General features: G+C 38.6%; 2 protein-coding genes across 3 annotated transcripts; one reads left to right on the top strand and one right to left on the bottom strand.

Moving 5' to 3' along the window:
* Positions 1-1023: 1023 nt before the first annotated feature.
* Positions 1024-5680, top strand: prdm8a (PR/SET domain 8a). The gene is made up of 4 exons (XM_079862279.1): positions 1024-1093; positions 1171-1365; positions 3117-3324; positions 3648-5680. The coding sequence occupies exons 1-4, from the start codon at positions 1091-1093 to the stop codon at positions 4634-4636; spliced, it is 1395 nt and encodes a 464-aa protein (XP_079718405.1). The 5' UTR covers positions 1024-1090; the 3' UTR covers positions 4637-5680.
* A 185-nt stretch (positions 5681-5865) lies between these two features.
* On the bottom strand, positions 5866-18162 carry rasgef1bb (RasGEF domain family, member 1Bb). 2 transcript variants are annotated; one of them, XM_079861114.1, is made up of 14 exons: positions 17852-18162; positions 14019-14199; positions 13792-13914; positions 11055-11192; positions 10480-10701; positions 10278-10352; positions 9576-9668; positions 9203-9305; positions 9029-9108; positions 7936-8031; positions 7755-7850; positions 7548-7671; positions 6404-6476; positions 5866-6279 (listed from the first exon to the last, which is right to left on the bottom strand). In XM_079861114.1, the coding sequence occupies exons 2-14, from the start codon at positions 14190-14192 to the stop codon at positions 6258-6260; spliced, it is 1419 nt and encodes a 472-aa protein (XP_079717240.1). In that variant the 5' UTR covers positions 14193-14199; positions 17852-18162; the 3' UTR covers positions 5866-6257. The 2 variants fall into 2 exon arrangements, with proteins under 2 accessions (XP_079717240.1, XP_079717241.1); XM_079861115.1 differs by lacking the exon at positions 17852-18162 and adding an exon at positions 17000-17026.
* Positions 18163-18369: the final 207 nt, after the last annotated feature.

The following is an 18369-nucleotide window of genomic DNA, read 5'->3' as shown; positions in this document are numbered from 1 at the left end:
TATTTGCGAGAGAACCCAAAAGCATTGACAATTCTTTTTTTCTCCGTCTAATTTTTTCTTCTTCTTCACCATGTCCCTTTAGGGGCTCCGATGAATGCCATTGTTATATGGTTTTCTTAATTTAAATAAAAGGATATCTTCATAAGCACTGGTACATGGTTTACACCCTGCGGTTTTAGGGGGTCCATAGCCTATTTTAGATTAGAATTGGGGCGGTTTAGTGTTAGGGACCCCCAGGGGTCCCAGTGAAACTGAAAGTAGGGGGCGCCCTAGAACATAACCAAAATACCGAGCTCGATCGGAGCCCTCTCCTCGGACAGCACGCCAAATACGCATAGCCTACTTCTTTTACTCTCTCTCTGAGTAAATCTGAACACGTGAAACACTAGAGAGTAACATGTACCATGGTGTTTTGTACTTGAACCAGAGTACATGTAAGCCTAAATGAATCCAAGCATCATGATCCCACAGTATTTTTTTGTGAGGGGTATTAAATAAAAGCTTGCTTTATAGTTGTACCTTATATTTATCTCTTTATTTATGTGTTTGTTTATGAATGAACACATGCATAGATAGACAGATAGATAGATAGATAGATAGATAGATAGATAGATAGATAGATAGATAGATAGATAGATAGATAGATAGATAGATAGATAGACAGACAGACAGACAGACAGACAGATAGACAGATAGATAGATAGATAGATAGATAGATAGATAGATAGATAGAGCACCTCGGCCTGTATTTGAATGTGAATAGCCTGCAGCACTGAGTGATCATTAACGCCTGAGCGCACTGCTGTTAATGTGACAGTAATGAGCTCATCTCAGCAATGTCAGGTTAGACGTTTGAGCCCAAGATCAGGCACACACATCCATGATAAACGACACTGACCCAGAACGACTCGTGTTAGGGATAAGAGCACAGAGGGACCAGAGGTCAGAAGGATCGGGGCGGAGTCTTGTCACTGTTTCCCGCAGATAAATGATTGCGCTTATAATAATTTAAGAATCATCGCTCAGAGCATCCAGTGGGATCAGGAGTCAGGACTCCGCGGAGAGGATTTTATCTGTGCTGTGGATTAAAATGGTAAGATGCGTTTATGATAAAATCCACTCTATAAAAACATACAGAAAAGGAATTTGATTTTGAAAGTGTTGTCTCAGGGTCCCGAGGAAAGCGCGCGTTCTCTGCTGGACGCAGCGCTCAGAAACGCGCTGAGCAGCGTCGTGACCTCTCGCGCCGTGCCTGAGGGAGCTGTGCTCGGTCCCTGTGCTGTAACACACACCTCCCTGTGGGACAGCGTCGCGTTCATCGCCTGCAAGTGCGCCGACAGACGCGCCACTGCCTGCGTGCTCCAGGTAATTTGCGCGCTTTAATATGACTTGACATCAGTCTTTGTTACTCTTTTACACAGTGAAGATTTCTGTACTAGGCTATATACAGTATAGGACATATACCCTTGGCTAATGGAATTTCCATTATTATTGCCTATAGGTAAAATATACCGTTCATTCAGCACATGGGAACCTCTTGTTTTGCATTTGAAAACTTTACCTTTAAACTATTTTATCTAAAATAACAGGTCTTTTTCAAATATTAAAAGCTGTTGTAACCAACAGGCCTATATATATATATATATATATATATATATATATATATATATATATATATATATATATATATGTATATATATAAACATAAAAAAAACATATAAAAAAAGATTAAAAAAAAAAGATTAAAATATTAAAATCTATTAAAATCTTCCTTTGTTATATAATTGGCTCTTGTCTGAATGTATGTCAGTGCAGTGTTTATAGCTATTATAAAAAATATGATTGTTTTGGATGTGCTTCGGCTGTGTGTAATAAAGCCATTAATAGACAAAAAATAGTCCTTCCTTGAAAATGAATTTCAGCACAGCACTACAACAACCATAATGAAATAACCCTTCACAATATACAATGCTTTACAACAAAATCTGTTAGAGAGATACATATGGCAACTTACCTGTTGAGTAATAAAAATGGTTTTACAACATTTCAGATACGAATATGACGAGATGCGCACGGGCAAGTGAAAACCATCATGTCAGATCTAAAATATAAACACTTATAATACCATAAGTAAATCAGAGTAAGGCAAGGAAGAAGGATTGATGTATTTACTCATTATTTAAAAAGTTGTTCATTTTGAACAAAAAAAAAGTTTCATAGTGTACCTTTAAGTTTTGAACCTGCAATGTAACCACTGCTAGAGAAAATCTGATTTTTGTGATTGTAATTTGGAAAGAAAACCTTAAAGTTACTAAGATATAGCCCTTGTGGCCATTTCACCATGTGACAACGATCTACCACATATGCTATTATAAATTATGCAAATAAATTGGATTTAATTTGATGTAAATGCGTGAATTTTCAGATCTTAAAGGGGGGGTGAAATGCTCATTTTCACTCAATCTCCTGTTAATCTTGAGTACCTATAGAGTAGTATTGCATCCTTCATATCTCCAAAAAGTCTTTAGTTTTATTATATTTATAACAGAAAAGATAGGCTGTACCGAGTCTTTCCGGAAAAAAACGAGCGTCTGGAGGCGGGTCGTGTGGGCGAAGCCAGAGCCATAGAGAGAATCCGTCGATCTGGGCTTTGTTTATAAAACATTCATCGTCGAAATGCAGGGAACAAACAGCATCCACTGTTCCTAACGCTGGGTTCTTTGGTAAGCTTTCCCTCACATCCAAAAACACACTTTGGAGACACTATGCAGCGCTGCCGATGATTTCCTGTTGAAGCGCGTTGAGGTGCGCGGTCTCGCTCTCCTCTAGTCGACGTGTGCGCGGCCGCGCTTTTCCGGGAGAAATGCTCATATAAGGAGTTCCACTCTGGTCTACGTCATTAGATCCACGGTCGAAAAAAAAACAGCCGAAACTTGTACCAACCCGGAAGTAAGATTTTCGGCACAGAAATTCTCCGTTATTCGTCCAAAATATTTTTAAAAAACTTTGGCCATGTTAAGCATGAGAATCCATCTCTTTAACACTGTAAACAACTCTGAATACATGAAACACCATTGTACCCCCCCTTTAAGGACATGTTCTTTTGCATTGTTCAGATCGACCCATCAGCAGCCAACGAATGTCTGCAGATGATTCAGTCGGCTAGGAACGCAGAGGAACAAAATCTAGAGGCATTTATGAAGAACGGACTTCTATGTTTCAGAGCCATAAAGGATATTCCTGAAAACACTGAGCTTTTAGCTTGGTATGGGAGAGATCTAGCCAAACTGCTTGGTCTCAGCACAGAGCAAAAGAAAGCAAAAGGTAATGCATTATGTATTTATAGAACTGCATTTTATTGAATGCCGTGTTTGGTTTCAGAATGAATAAGTGTTTTTGAACAAATCGATTAAGTGAATGATTCAATGACTAATTCCTGAATGCATCAGTGCTTTTAATGAATCAGTTGAACGAATGATTCAATGACTCGATCAGAAGCTACTTGTTTCATTTCCGAGTAAATCAGAGTTATTGAAAGAAATGGTTAAATGAACGATTCAATGACTTGTCACAACCTACTATTAATTCCTAAATGTTTCATTTAAATGAATGTAAATTGACTTTTTATCCGTCTTTCTCTTTTTAAGGTTTCATTTGCTCTGAATGCAAACAGAGCTTTCTCTTTGAGTTCCCTTTATCGGCACACCAGAGATTTTTCTGCACGGAGAAACCTACATGCTTTCCGCAGAAACTCACCATCCCAGAAATTCATCCACTGAGTGGCAAACCAACCACAGACTTTCACAACTTAGCCCGAGAGCTGGAGAACTGCAAAAAAAATCGACCTACAGATGCAAAGAGCAGTAAAAGAAGACGTTCTCTTGAGTCAGACACGGATGAGAGTGATGGTGAACCGTCATCTTTTGACAGCCATGGAGATGAAAAGGTATCCGTGAAAAGGTTTTGTGTTAATGGAGTGAATAGACATTCCTGGTCGTCTGCCAGTAAAAAGTCGTTCAGCGAGGGCCGAAATTCTCAGTGCGGCCCTCCACAAAGCCATGACAACAGCTCGACAGACCCAGACAGGCAGGATTTAAAACCTATTACAATAGCGACCAAGCCTGCATTCTCCACTAGAGGGCCGTGTGATGTTCCAGGTGACAAGAACAGGAAGAGCGCGTTCACGCGACCTCCACGCATCACACCACTTATCCCACTGATGCCAGCCAGTCTTCCCATCTACACCACCCCTAACCGGACAGCTATCCTCCCCAGATTTATACCACTCAACCTCCAGGGTTCTGCTTTGCTATATAAGGACCTTCCCAAACAGTTGTCCCTTCCTCCCAGCGCAAACCTTTGGCCCAAGACCTCCCGGCTGCAGCAACCTTTGCAGACGCTAGTGCCTCCCTCTCTATCTTCTCTTGGTCTACCTCTGCAAAACTGGTGTGCTAAATGTAACATTTCTTTCCATATGACATCAGACCTGGTGCAACACATGAGGTCCCACCACAAGAGGGCGATGACGGATGAGGAGCAGCCGAGGCACAAGGCCGAGAAGCTGAAGTGTCCGATATGTAAGGAAGCGTTCAGAGAGCGTCATCACCTGTCACGTCACATGACCGCTCATGCATAAGTTTGTGCAAAAAAAAAAAGAAGTTCTGTTCCTCCTAACAAAATAAGCATTGCTTTTTAAATATTTTTCAAAAATATATATTAAATGTCAACCTCAAATTGAAATGTAATTCTCATTAAGTGTGAAGCATTGTTATATATTTTAGCATTGGTCAATGCCATCATCAGGGATTAGGGAATGTGAATGAGGTCCTCTGAGTGTAGTCTACTCATTTTGTTCTAGGCCTAATGAAATTCAGTGAAAACTTCGGTACTTACGCAGGGGCATCACTCACTAAACATTACGACTTATATAGATATTTACACCCAGACAGCAACATAGTGTCGGCCCAGATCCAGGACACATCTGGATTCAACGTGTACCAGATGTGGGCCGGATCCGGGCTGACACTGTTTCTGTCTGGGCAGACCTTCGGCTGCAGAGGAACAAGCGCGCAGTATCTTTAGAATTTGGTATTTGCAGTAGCTCTGTATATTCGCTGTCGAAGAGTAATTAGCAGGTGAAGTGGATTTATTTATTGTAGAGTTCATGAAAGTTTGTAGTTCATGAGCATTATAGTTGTAGACCGGGAAGATTGAACGAGCGGTTCATTCATAAATCCGTAAGACCTTACCTTCAAGCTGTGGAGATACAAACTGGAAGACAGAACACAGCGAGTGTAGCGCTCAAAAGGGGCGGGGCTACATAAGGTCATATTAGATTTGATAGTTTTTTTAATTGTATGATACACTTTTATAAAATCCTTATTCAGGTAAATCTGGCAAAATTGAGTGACTATCTGGTAAATAATAAAATCCTATTTATAATATCACACTTTATTTTACATTTCGTGCCCCTTTGTGTTGTAAACTGATTTAGTGGAAGAAGCTAAATAAATGTCATTTGAAAGCATCAATGGTACAAATTCATGCTGTCCAGAAACATTCCAATGTCATCACTGTTTTATTGTACTTGTAAATAAAATGTTCTGGTTTTTGCAAATATTTGTTTCATATAACAGCATTAAACTTGAAATTCTTTGTGAAAGAATCACTAAAAGGCACTAACAGATTATTTCGTTGAATTTGTCTATTTAAATGGTGCAGCAATAGTGTTGGACACTAGGTGGTGCACGAGTACTTGTTTACTTGCTATCCATCTCTACAGTGTTAGATACAAATTATAATAATAATCAAAGCTGTATGAATGAAGTTAAAAAAAAAAAAAAAAGAGACCACACAAGAATCAGCTTAATTCATTGATCATTTATAGGGAAACATGTACACTGATCACATTAAACTGTAATACACACAAAAATAGATTTTAATATTGTAACAAGTATGTTCACAAACTATTAATACCACTTACCACAAACAAACAAAAACAATGTAATAGAACAGGTCAGCCAGCGACATGCTCTTAATTCACCCAGGAGATCTATAGCGTATAGCAACACATTTCATTAAGGTACTTGAGGTAAATGAGATGAATATGTTTCCTTTAGCATAGTGTTACTGTTACAATGAGAATCCAGCCTCAATTTCAGCGACGAAACCACAGAAAAGTGTAATGAATATAAAAGTCCTTCAAAGTCTTCAGTGCCATCAGTCTGTGTGTAAGGACACGATCCCAAATTCACCGTTCACATTCTACTAAGGGACGACCTAGAGGAATGAGAAACAAAAGCCAAATGAAATTGAGCCTTCACACACACTAGTGGCAGGTCATTGTTGTTTAAAAATGACAACTGAATGTCTGGAACAAGGGTTTTTGGAAAAGAGTTCAGACCTGAGCGAACGGCGGGTGTCCCTCTCCAGGTTGTTTTCAGGACCTTCACTCTCATACGAAGCTAGCTGGAGCTCTGTAACACAACAAAAATACAATCATTACGCAAACCCAAATAACATTATTGTAATATTTGCATACTGAATAGTGATTGGTCCTTTTTTTTGTATTTATTTGCAAACTGGTGTGTGATTGGCAAACCACCTACAGCCATTTCACTATCTAGTTCTCTTAAAGGTGCAGTACGTGATTCCTGAGAAACTGTTGATATTTAAAATAATCCCAAACAAACACACCCCTACCCTAAAACGAACAAAATGGATGTCTCTTTATCATAGCTAAAGCCAAGCAAGATAATGCTTCGCAAAAAATAAAGCAAAGATGACGACACAACACAAGTGTATATACAAACAAGAGTTTGTTGTTAGTTGCCAGCAGCACAGCGGCTCCTGACAAACACACACACAAAAAAAAGACACGTGTTACTATAGCTAACATTACAACAACAGCATATCTTGGTTCTGTAGAAAAGCAAAAACCAATGTTACTCCGGTATGAAGCAGAAACAACAACTTTTTTCAAATCTCCCTCTTGCTCTCTCTCTCCTCCCCCATCATGAGTGGACACGCCCCCCTACTGCTGATTGGCTCTCTCTCCTCCCCCATCATGAGTGGACATGCCCCCTACTGCTGATTGGCTCACTCTCTCCTCCCCATCATGAGTGGACACGCCCCCCTACTGCTGATTGGCTATCTCCTCCCCCATTATGAGTGGACACACCCCCTACTGCTGATTGGCTCTCTCCTCCCCCATCATGAGTGGACACGCCCCCCTACTGCTGATTGGCTCTCTCCTCCCCCATCATGAGTGGACACACCCCCTACTGCTGATTGGCTCTCTCCTCCCCCATCATGAGTGGACACGCCCCCTACTGCTGATTGGCTCTCTCCCCTCCCCCATTATGAGTGGACACGCCCCCTACTGTTGATTGGCTCAGTCTCTCCTCCCCCATCACAAGTGGACACACCCCCTACTGCTGATTGACTACAAGGGTGTTGTGCTGCTCAGCCCGATCCACTTTCAACAGTGTTTCTCAGAAATCACTTACTGCACCTTTAAGTGCAAGTAGGAAAGAGTGACTGCTCACCATCTTCATTGAACACTTGTGCACTGATGAGATACTGCAGGGTTTTCCTGTCCCGCTCAAAAGGACAGACCACCTGCCTCCAGGACAGAAACTCGCTCACTTGCTTGGCCAACTCCCAAAATTTCTGTAAAACGAGTAAAGGGATTTTTTATTATTAAAGCAACAAGGTAACAACTGATATAGTATTAGCATTACATGCCAACTTGCCTCAAAATTGATCTGGCCATTAGGTAATCTATTGACACAGCCTTCATTGAGGAAGTGGATATCCTTTATGAACAAGCTGAAGAATGGAATAACAATCTAAAAGACAAGAAATTCTTATTTAATTAAAATGTAATCAAATGTAAGGTCTGCATGAAAATGTGAATTTAAAACACAAAATTACCATTTCTTGGCTTGTGTGTGCTGTACTACACCTCTGAGTTGCTCCACGCAGGGCAGTCCGGTAGCTGTAGAAGTTGCTAGATGGGTCCATTTGGTGCTAAAACAACAAAACAAACAGTAAAATGAGCTGTGTACATAACAAAAATCTGTATAGTTAAAAGCCCAAACATCTGAGACCACTTATGAAAAGGCTTATATTTTTCTAATGTAACTTAAATTACACAGTCATTGTGACAAACTTGCTTATTTGATTAGTGACCAAGAAAGAGTGCAGTTTATGCCTTTATCTGGGGTCTACTATAAAATGAATTTCATGCTTGAATGTAAAAAAAACAAACAAAAAAACCCCCACATGATTTCACATTGTTGCAGTAACGCTCTGCTTAGTACCTGTCTCTATAGGGGCTTTCGCATCGGAGGAACCTTTTCATAGTTCCTAGAACTATTGGCGGAAGTACCCGGATTTTGGTGTGTTGGCACCGCAGGAACTAGGAACGATTTTAGTTCCAGTAACTATTTGGAGGAACTAATTGAGCTCCTACTTCAGAGTAGGGTCTAAACCAGCACTACAGGAACTTTCCGTGACGTTAGTGTTCGGTGCTTGGCCGAACGCACGCGAAACACCAGCACCCGCCATTTTTTTTTAAAAGGCTGTGTAAACACACATATATATATATATATATATATATATATTTACTCCACAAACTAATTCTACAAACATGGAAAACAGTGATAGATGGGCCTCTCAACCTTTACGCTGAGGAGAAAATCCAACGCAACTTTGAGGGGACCAAGCGAAACATGATTAACTTGTGCATTTCTCCTCAGCTAGCAACACTTGACATCAACCACACGGCATACGCCAATAACTTATTACTTTGTAACTTTGCAGACCTTTGTAATTGCTCAAACAGCAACATTACACACTAAAGAAAGATGAACATGTAAAAAAGCATAACAGGTCCTCTTTAAATACATCTTATTCTTTTAAATAAAAAAAATGCCAACATCTCAAATGTTGTATATTTCTAGGTTAAATTAGATGGTCTCAGACTATTGGGATTTTTCTCTCTTCCTCATAGCAGCTTCCTTACCACCAGGATGTCAAACTTGTCTGTGTTGACTTTATTCCAGGTTTTCTTCAGTCTGGATACAGGGTTCATGTTCATCCCAGCTACACAGTAAAACATTGTTAATAATGTAAAATCACTTCAATGTAAATAGTGAAATAAATAAATGAATAACAATAACTCAATGTATGTACTTACTAATGATGGCCATTAATGAGTTGAAGTTGCCGATGTTGAAGCATTCCTGTGCCACATCTATGAAGAACTCCAGCACTCTTGCTCTGTGTTTCTTCTTCACCGGCTGAAAACGAACCAGCAGAGGGCAGCATATTGTCAAAGACTGTCAACCACATAAATCAACTACATACTGCAGTGCTTCTCAACTGGTTTTGCTTGAGAATGCAGATTTTGCATTGGAATTAAAGTAGCAATCCAATACAATTGGATCATTCAAAAGAAACTAGATGAACTGCACAGGCTCAAGATATGCAGAATTATAAATGTGACAGTTGTTGCACAACCTTTGACGTCAACATCAAAAGATAAGATTTTCGCCTGTTGGTGTGCTCACCATGCAAATTTCTGTGGCTATCAGGTAGGTCAGTCTGTTGAACCATTCAACATAAGCCTCCAGGTTACCTGTTTTTCTTTTGCTGAAGAAACTCTGAAGAATAAAAGTTCAAAAGTGTCATTTAAAGTAATCAAGTGTCCTTGTCTGTGGCCATTCTGTTTGCATCTTTACATTTTAAGTAATCTTTAAAAGGTTAGTTTACCCAAAAAAGAAAATTCTGTCATTAATTACTCCCCCTCATGTCGTTCCAAACCCGCAAGACTTTCGTTCATCTTCAGAACACAAATGAAGATATTTTTCTGTCCCTCCATTGACAGCAACTACCACTTCAACGCTTCAAAAAGTTCATAAAGAGATCGTAAAACGAATCCATATGAATTGAGGGGTTTAATCCAGATTAATTAACACGAGAATGAACCTCATTGGTTCTTGCGGAAGCTCAAATTTGCTGCGTAATATGAGAATGAACCTCATATGGATTCATTTAATGATCTCTTTATTAACTTTTTGAAGTGTCAAAGTGATAGTAGTGTAGGCTGTCAATAGAGGGAAATCTCTCAGATTTCATAAAAAATATCTTCATTTGTGTTCCTAAGATGAACGAAGGTCTTACGGGCTTGAACAACATAAGTGCGAGTAAATGACAGAATTTTCATTTTTGCATGAACTAACCCTTAAACTACAGATGTGTGACGGGCTTACCTTATGGTTGTCTGAGGGCCTTTTCTGAGCAAACGCTCGAACGAATTCTTCAGGGCCAATAAAGCTGAGTCTCTCCTACATGTGAAAAACATGAGAGCAGCTTGAAGACTGAATCCATAAAGTACAGAAACTGATATTACATGTGGATATCATAAAACATCAATGCTGACAGCCAATCAGCTTGAAGCTTACTGCCACTCACCATCTCGATGTGTGTCAGCTGTTGGGCGAAAATGAAAGGGTCATCGCACAGGTTCAAAACGCACTCGTCTCTGCGTACTAACTGCTGCTTGGACTTCAGGGCGACCGGTCGGTCCATGGCGGCGGAGGCGCTGGATGTCGCCAGTGACTCTTCGTACTGTCCGAGGGTGGTCAGCTTGCGTAAGAGGCGCTGGATGAGTCTCTGCATGGCCCTCCGTGAGAGCTATTCAAAAACAACAGAATCATTTCCAACGTCAGCACTATAATACCCATTCATATCTGTAGCCAAAAATAACATTTGGGAACTGTAAGCCGTGCTGTTGATATCACAGCTTGTGCAAAAAGGAAATACGAGCCAAACGACGTACATGCAAATCCAATAATACGCAAGCGCATTTGCATTTGGCTCCAAACTCAGGTCATGCTGTTATCCAATATATTTATATATTCATACAAAAGCCATTTAGAATTTAGTCAGACTTCATGAATACATAATTCAATTCAGTTGACAGAAACAATAACATGATGCAATCATGATTTCTGCTAGATCATCAGTGTGCCATCATCTCGACTGACCTCGTCTCCGAAGGCAAGGCGGTGGGTTATCTCTTTGAGGCTGCGCATCATGCGCTCATCCCTGAAGTCGTACGGAAAGGTCTCGGTCCATTCTGTGAGAAGCTGCACGATTTTCGGTGCTATTTCCCGTATTCTTTTCTGTTGAGTAAAGCAGGACAATTAGCACTGAATCATCTACAGTCTGCAGGTAATAGCTAAACACTCATCAATAATGATAAAGCGTGGTTTATTTTAGTAAAGTGCACATGCACAGGTGTGTATGTCACAGTAGGGTTGGGTGGCGTGATGGTGTATATATAGCGTGCAACAGTAGAAAGAAACAAGTTAATTAGTAGAGATTCTGCTTACAATTTATACTATGGTGTATCCATGGAGTAATTCGATTTGTGTATACATGTACACTAGGGGTGGAACGGTACATGTATTCGTATTGAACCGAAACGGTACAGGCGTCACGGTTCGGTGCATAAATTTACACGGAGAATACATGGTATAAAAATAAAACTCGCGTGCAAATTAATTAATGTAATGCGGAACTACTGTTAGATACACGGGTTCTTTAGGGACACCTAATCTGTAGCCCCGCCTTAGCTCTGAAGCGCGATGTTAAGATTGCAATGCTGGAATATGTTGTGTGTGTGTGTGTGAGAGAGAGAGAGAGACACGGGCGCGATCGAAAAAGTCGCAAAGTGTTTACTTATATTTGTGTGCGTGCGTGTGTGTGAGGCGCGGGCGCGATCGAACAGTGGAAACATAAAAACATACTCCGTCATTTTGTTTATACAGGACATCATTCAAAATGCAAAGTGTTTAAGTTACTGTTAATTACAATTTTTAAGGAAAACAAATATATTAATCTGAAATGTAGCAAATTAATTTTCAATTCATTCAGGTACAATTACCAAACATATCTCAAAGTCTTTTTGTCTTTTTATTAATTTAATTAATAAACTAATTATATAAAACTATTGTCAGTGCACTACAAATAAACTGGTTCTATGCCTTTACTTTATTAATAAAAAAAAAAAAAGTAATTTATTTTCATTTGGTGGTACAGCCTGAGACATGCACAAGCCTTCTACATTTTTGTTCTGCTTTTCCCTCCATTGTACCGAACTCGTACCGAACCATGATGTCTGAACTGAGGTATGAACCGAACCGTGACTTCTGTGTACCGTTCCACCCCTAATGTACACACACATATACATAAGTTTGAGGACTACATGAGGAGAGCCTGTTTTCTTCATGCAACGATTAATTTAAGTAATAATTCAAGGTTATGCTATATGTTGAATTGAAATTCAGAGAACTGAAGGAATTTGCTACGAACCAGTGATGGAGATATGATTATAGTTTTTTTTATTAATATTTTAAATGAGACTTTATTTTTATATTTTCTTTTAACTTTAGTTACAGTTTCAGTAATTTTGAGTGTGTTTGAAAAAAAAAAAAAAAAAAAAAAGAAAGATCAATATAGTAGAGCTGCATGATTCTGGATTAATTGATAATCACGATTTTTCCAAGATTCTGAACAGACAAACTAAACAAAATAAGCAATTTACTGTTTTTTTAACCAAATTTACTTCCTGCACTATTTAAAAATATTGAATTTTAAGAATTTTTTTTTCAAATCGGTTTGAATGAACGATTCAATCACTCAAAGACTTCACTTGTTTCATTACTGGATCAATGATTCAATGACTAATACATTTTTTACAGTGACTTCTTTCAAAAGGTGATTTCTTCTTTTTTTTTATCACTACCATATATATCAGTGTTTATATCTTAGAACTATAAACTTTTATCCCAGCACTTCTGAGATAATATGAATTATTGTAACACAGAAACTGTTGAAAAGACTTTGTTTAGTGGTTTCATACATGATAACTGCTCTCTCTGGATCAGCGGCAGCACAAACACAGATCTGAATGTTTTCTGTGATTTTACTTGTCAAAGGTTTAATAGACGCAGGCAAATCGTTGTCATTAAGGAATAAGATCGTGTGGGTGTTTGATATGAGATCACGACCTTTTAACGATAGTGCAGCTCTACTATATAGTTTTCAAACATTTTTGTTTTAGGTAGTTATTTTAGTACATCAATTTAAACTAAATGAAAACGAGAAATGTTGCCTTTGCACCTACCTGAAAACAGTTATTTTAAAAATACATTTAATTTCAACCAACAAAAACTTCTTTTGTTTTAGTTTTAGATTCAGTTAACTATAATAACCCTACTATGAACCCAAAGATGCACACCCCTAATGGGACTGATTTAGTTATGAAGCGTTGTGTCGCTCCTCGTGTCTGTAGACGTGGTGTTTGCTTTCAATTTGGCATATTAATATAGAACTGATTCATGAATTGTCACACTGTCACAGGTGTGTTTATATTAAACACGGTTTAAACGTGGCTGTAATCATTTTATTATGTATGACTCTTTTGAATCTTTTGTTTAATTGTGTTACATAATGTGCAGCTGTTTTTGCACTGATGCCAGACTTATTCATTCATTTGTTATGAATAGTCTTATCTTTTGCTTCACGTCCATCAAGTACCTTTCACTTGTGAAGTTTGTTTAATTCACTGGATTATCCAAAACCAGACATTACCACATGGTTATGCAACACATCAGAGTTGCATTTTCAGCCAAGATAAGAATATTGTGATGTAAAAATACTCATGTGGTGATATAACATCTTAGTCATACTGTCCACTCCTAAAATTACAGCACGTACCTTATCCGTCTGTGGGTCGCCCACCCTGTGATGGTCCACACAGAGGTAACAAACACGAGACATGAGCTCAAACGGATGCAGGAAGAGACGGGAGCTTAGTAGGAAGGTAAAAATGTATGATCTCTGAAACAAAAAGATCTCAAGCGTCAATCAAATTTGACATTTACTGTGCAAGGAGAGATTATAATAATTATCGTAGGAAAGTATCGTAGGCTGTGTGTACTTACGTCAGGGTAATAGTCCACAGTAGGGACCAAGAGCTGTATCAGGGCTTCCAGAGAGCCAGACACAAGCTTATTATCACGATAGTGCAAACCCCCATAGTTCTCCTCCACAGGCTGCCTGTGACTGTAAGCAGTGCTAGGGTTGAATTTGCTTGAATATGGAGTTGTCTGTGGCATGTTGGACCTGTGGATGAAAACAGTCAGTTAGAAAGTTGCAATCTGAAAGGTGTGAAATGAACACCCACCACCAGATGAATGCTGGAACATGCAAGCAGTTTATATATTAGCTTATATACACCAACACAATGAATCATACATTCTTTGTTTAGGGCAGCAATTAAAAACAACATGACCACCTGTAATGGGAAATCTACTCAGCTTCAGATAAAAGGTGATGTATTACACATAGTTACAATATTGTGAGGGTACAAAGTTGCTGTTGGTTGGTCTGGAAACTTGTTTCCACCACAGAATAAAAAAAAAAAAAGTTCTAACTTTTCTTCTCAGAATTGGGAGACTATCTAATCAGGAAAAGTCAGGATTGTGAGATAAAGTTGCAATTCTTTTTTTTGCTTTTTGAAGAGTGGAACGTAACTCATTGCTAATCTTCCCACCTTACATTACATTGTTAATGTATAAACACAGCTCGCTCCCAAAAACAGAAAAAAGGGTATCGCAGGTGCTGTGATGTATACAACACCTTTGTTACTGAAGGATTAAATCTCGGATGGAAACTGTAAAAATGTCACTGTTGAAACAAATCAATCTAATGTTCCCATTATGACACTGAACTTATAAACTTGCAATGAAGTTCTCATATCTCGCAATTTTGACTTTTTCCTCGCAACCCAGAGGTTAGATAAAAATAGATAAGAATTGCAGAATATAAACTCAGAATTGCAAGAAAAAAGTCAGAATTGTGAGAAAAAGTTGGAATTAACTTTTTTTTAATTCTGTAGCGAAAGCGAGCTAACATGTGCTTGGTCAACATAAGTCAAAGCCGATTTTGGGCCCAATTCTCCCCTTCCGACAATCCTAGGTAAAGTCCAGATTATCTTGATGTTCCTATCTTGAAGTTTTCTGTGGTGTGATGTGTTTTAAGAGTGATTGAATCATTGTACCGGGCAGCACTGATCTAAAATTGTAAATAGCCTATCCAACACGTTGAATATTAACGATCAGAAATCCTGTTGGGTGGGGGAAACACTCAGTATTGGCGCGCTGTCTGCGCTCTGTTTTCAACTAAAAACTTTTTATTAGTTTTGGCCGTTCGTTTAGATGACAACAGAGTTTTGAGTGCCTGAAAACGCAAACTTTTGAAAACGGTATCAAAGTACAAGTTTTTGAAAACAGTCTCCGTGTAAACAACATGAAGTCATGCACATGCGCATTACGTGTTCAGTCTATAGTGTTTCATCGCCATCTAATGGCCTGGCAGCAGAATACAGCGTTTTTAGTCATTTCCGTGGATCCCTGGGAATGGGGATCGTTTTGACAATGTTGTCGTCTGTACGTGGAAAACTCAAAGGAAAAAACGTCTCCGTTTTAAGCATATTGTTGTCGTGTAAACGTACCCTGAAACGCGCTTCGAATGAGCGCACACAAATTTTCTCACAGCGTGTGCTTCTCCTTTATGTCTTGCGCTCGAATGTTTAAATTGGCATGGTTTAAAATGAGTAGTTTAAAGTAAGCAACGTGTGCTGTTCAGGTCTCACCTGCACTCACGCTCTATAAACACTTTATACTTTATAAATAACAACGGCACTCGCATTGAGCAAAGTTTAGGGGAAGCCAGAATGCATATCCATCAACAGAAACATACATTAACCTAACTCTGTCTGTCTGTTTTATTTATTTTCAGCAAACCATATAGATGCGCATGCATCATCAGATTTGAGATGAGCCGCGGTGCAAGTGCGTGCCGAACGGTACAGTTTGATATTTTACCGGGAACAGTTACACACCCCTAACAAAAAGTCACTGAAAGTTATAAAAGTGCCCCAGATATTTACAAAGTGAAAATTAAAAAAAATGCCCCTCTATGGCATTCCATATATGTTTCACAAATCTATTGTAGGCCTACAAAAAAATAAAAAAATAAAAATAAAAAAAAACCTGTATAATCCAACATACAGACTGGCTTAAGATATTAATATAATTACTTATTATATATTCTAACAGTGTTTAAGTTATGATATCAGTTATCGGCCAATAATATTATTATAGTATTATAACTAGCACATTGCAAAAGTTAATTTGTGATATTTCAATTTATTTTATATATTTGAATTTGGAGAAAACAAACTAACTAACAAAACACAAAAAGCCATTTACCAGCCACAAGGGATGGTGGTTTAAAAAACTTAATTTCTCAACATACTCTGCAATCTGTAAAGCTCCAGGTGTACTCTTAACTCTAAACACTGTTATTGGATTAAGGAAGAGACCTGTGGTCAAGCAGGTTTAATGGCAGGAGTCTTTTCTTGAACCACTGATCTCCTTTACTGAGGTCAACATTTGCAACGCATCCTATATGGCAGTCTGACAGGTTAGAAAACACTACAGAAGGAAGAATGGTTTGTTAATTTATAAGATAAAACAATACAGACATGCTTGTGAATAAAATAAATCAGGCTAAATTCTAAACGTACCCAAAAAGCTCTCATTTGACTGATATCTCTATGACAACAGTGACTCACTGACCAACCACATTGCGTGTGAATCTTCCCTGTTGAACGAGTCTTGTGCTTTCCCTTGTTGCTTATTCATCAATCATTAAAAGGTTAGTTCACCCCAAAATTACAATTCTGTCATCATTTAGGCCTACTCATCCTCATGCTGTTCCAAACCTGTGTGACTTTTGTGTCTCAAATGGAAGAGTGAACGAGATGTTAGGCAGAATGATAGTCTCAGGTCACCATTGACTTTCATTGTATTTAAAAAGATAAAAGGGATAGTTCACCCAAAAATGAAAACTTACTCACCCCGAAGTTGTTCCAAACCATGTGAGTTTCTTCTGTTGAATACAAAAGATGATATTTTGAAGAATGTTGGTAACCACCAGACAGTTTGATGGTAGCTTTTGCCTTAAATAGTATTTTTCTTCCCTAATCCCTACTGTGGAAGTGAATGGGTGCTGTCAACTGTCTGGTTACTAACATTCTTCAAAATATCTTCTTTTGTGTTCAACAGAAGAAACTCATACAGGTTTGGAACAACATGAGGAAGAAGTAATTCGATTTTTGAATGAAATACTTCATTAAATGAGACACTTCCCAAGAGAAGCATATAAACAACGTTATTGCAACAGCTTCTCTGAAACAGGTCACATTCATTGATAGAACTGAATAAACGGGACATCAGAAATACACAAAATAGGCTACACATAGTTCATGAAAACAGGAGAAAGGAGATGGTAAACAACAGACGGGCAGTAGTCAGTGTAATTACACGAATCTGCCCTTCACTAACTACCTTAGCAATGACTGACTCATCAGACCAGACTGAAAACCACAGATGGACTGTGTGTGTGTAGTCACTCTTACACATGTATGAGCAACACAAGTGAAACGAAAACAAGTTCAAACAGAGCGATTAGAAGAGAAAAAACTCCTGACATCTGAAAAGTGTTATTAGGGAACAGTTTAATTAAATATGAACAAGTAAGTTAAACTCAGCGAACTGAAGACTCGTGTTTAGAACGATACGTGTATTGTTTGATTGCACACATTCAGTAAGTAAATAAAGCAAGAGTTATTAACCAAACAATGGCAGCCTGACACAGTCGTTTTAAAAGTTTTTGAAATACAGTGATTTGCAGAACGCTGTAAACTTACCACACAATTAAAAAGGTAAATATAAAAGAATGTTGGCGATAGAGATATCCAGGGAAGTCCAACAAAAAGCCTCTAAAACGCGTGCACACCCCAGATCAAGTTTGCTTTCTTCCAATGAAAGGTCGCAGATTAAGGTCTTCTTATCTTTCTTTTGCGAGCGATACAGATAATCACTTCGTTGTTAACGTAGCGCAAACCAATGCTTCGTGATGAGCGATGGTCTCCATTGTTTTACTAATAATCCAGATTGCGAACATGCGAAACTAATATCGAATTCCTGTTACACCGAGAGCATTAAGAAGGAAAACCGGAAAATGCGGTCTCGCCCACAAGGAAAGACTAGCCAATCAGAAGCAGGAAGCAGCAAATTGAAATTTCCGAGTGATCTTATTGGCCAGGACGATGTCCGTCAACTTCATAGACGCGCTCAAACCACTAGTTGGTTGTTTTGAAGGTTCAAGTTTGCAACGACTGTCTACACACCCTTCTCTTGTTTTTATTTTCAAAAATGCATATTC

The sequence above is a fragment of the Squalius cephalus genome (genome assembly GCF_949319135.1).
Source record: "Squalius cephalus genome assembly, chromosome: 24".
In the NCBI taxonomy this organism is placed as follows: Eukaryota; Metazoa; Chordata; class Actinopteri; order Cypriniformes; family Leuciscidae; genus Squalius; species Squalius cephalus.
The sequence above is the reverse complement of the archived record's forward strand: the minus strand, read 5'-3'. Positions and strand labels throughout refer to the sequence as shown.

What these genes read in the sequence shown, in the direction of transcription:
- prdm8a (XM_079862279.1), top strand. An exon ending in CCACTGCCTGCGTGCTCCAG is followed by an intron (nt 1,366 to 3,116) that starts GTAATTTGCGCG and finishes TGCATTGTTCAG; the next exon opens with ATCGACCCATCAGCAGCCAA. An exon ending in AGAGCAAAAGAAAGCAAAAG is followed by an intron (nt 3,325 to 3,647) that starts GTAATGCATTAT and finishes TCTCTTTTTAAG; the next exon opens with GTTTCATTTGCTCTGAATGC.
- rasgef1bb (XM_079861114.1), bottom strand. Translation starts at nt 14,192, where the DNA reads ATGCCACAGACAACTCCATATTCAAGCAAATTCAACCCTAGCACTGCT. An exon ending in TAGCCACAGAAATTTGCATG is followed by an intron (nt 9,306 to 9,575) that starts GTGAGCACACCA and finishes GTTCGTTTTCAG; the next exon opens with CCGGTGAAGAAGAAACACAG. An exon ending in ATGGCCAGATCAATTTTGAG is followed by an intron (nt 7,672 to 7,754) that starts GCAAGTTGGCAT and finishes CTCGTTTTACAG; the next exon opens with AAATTTTGGGAGTTGGCCAA.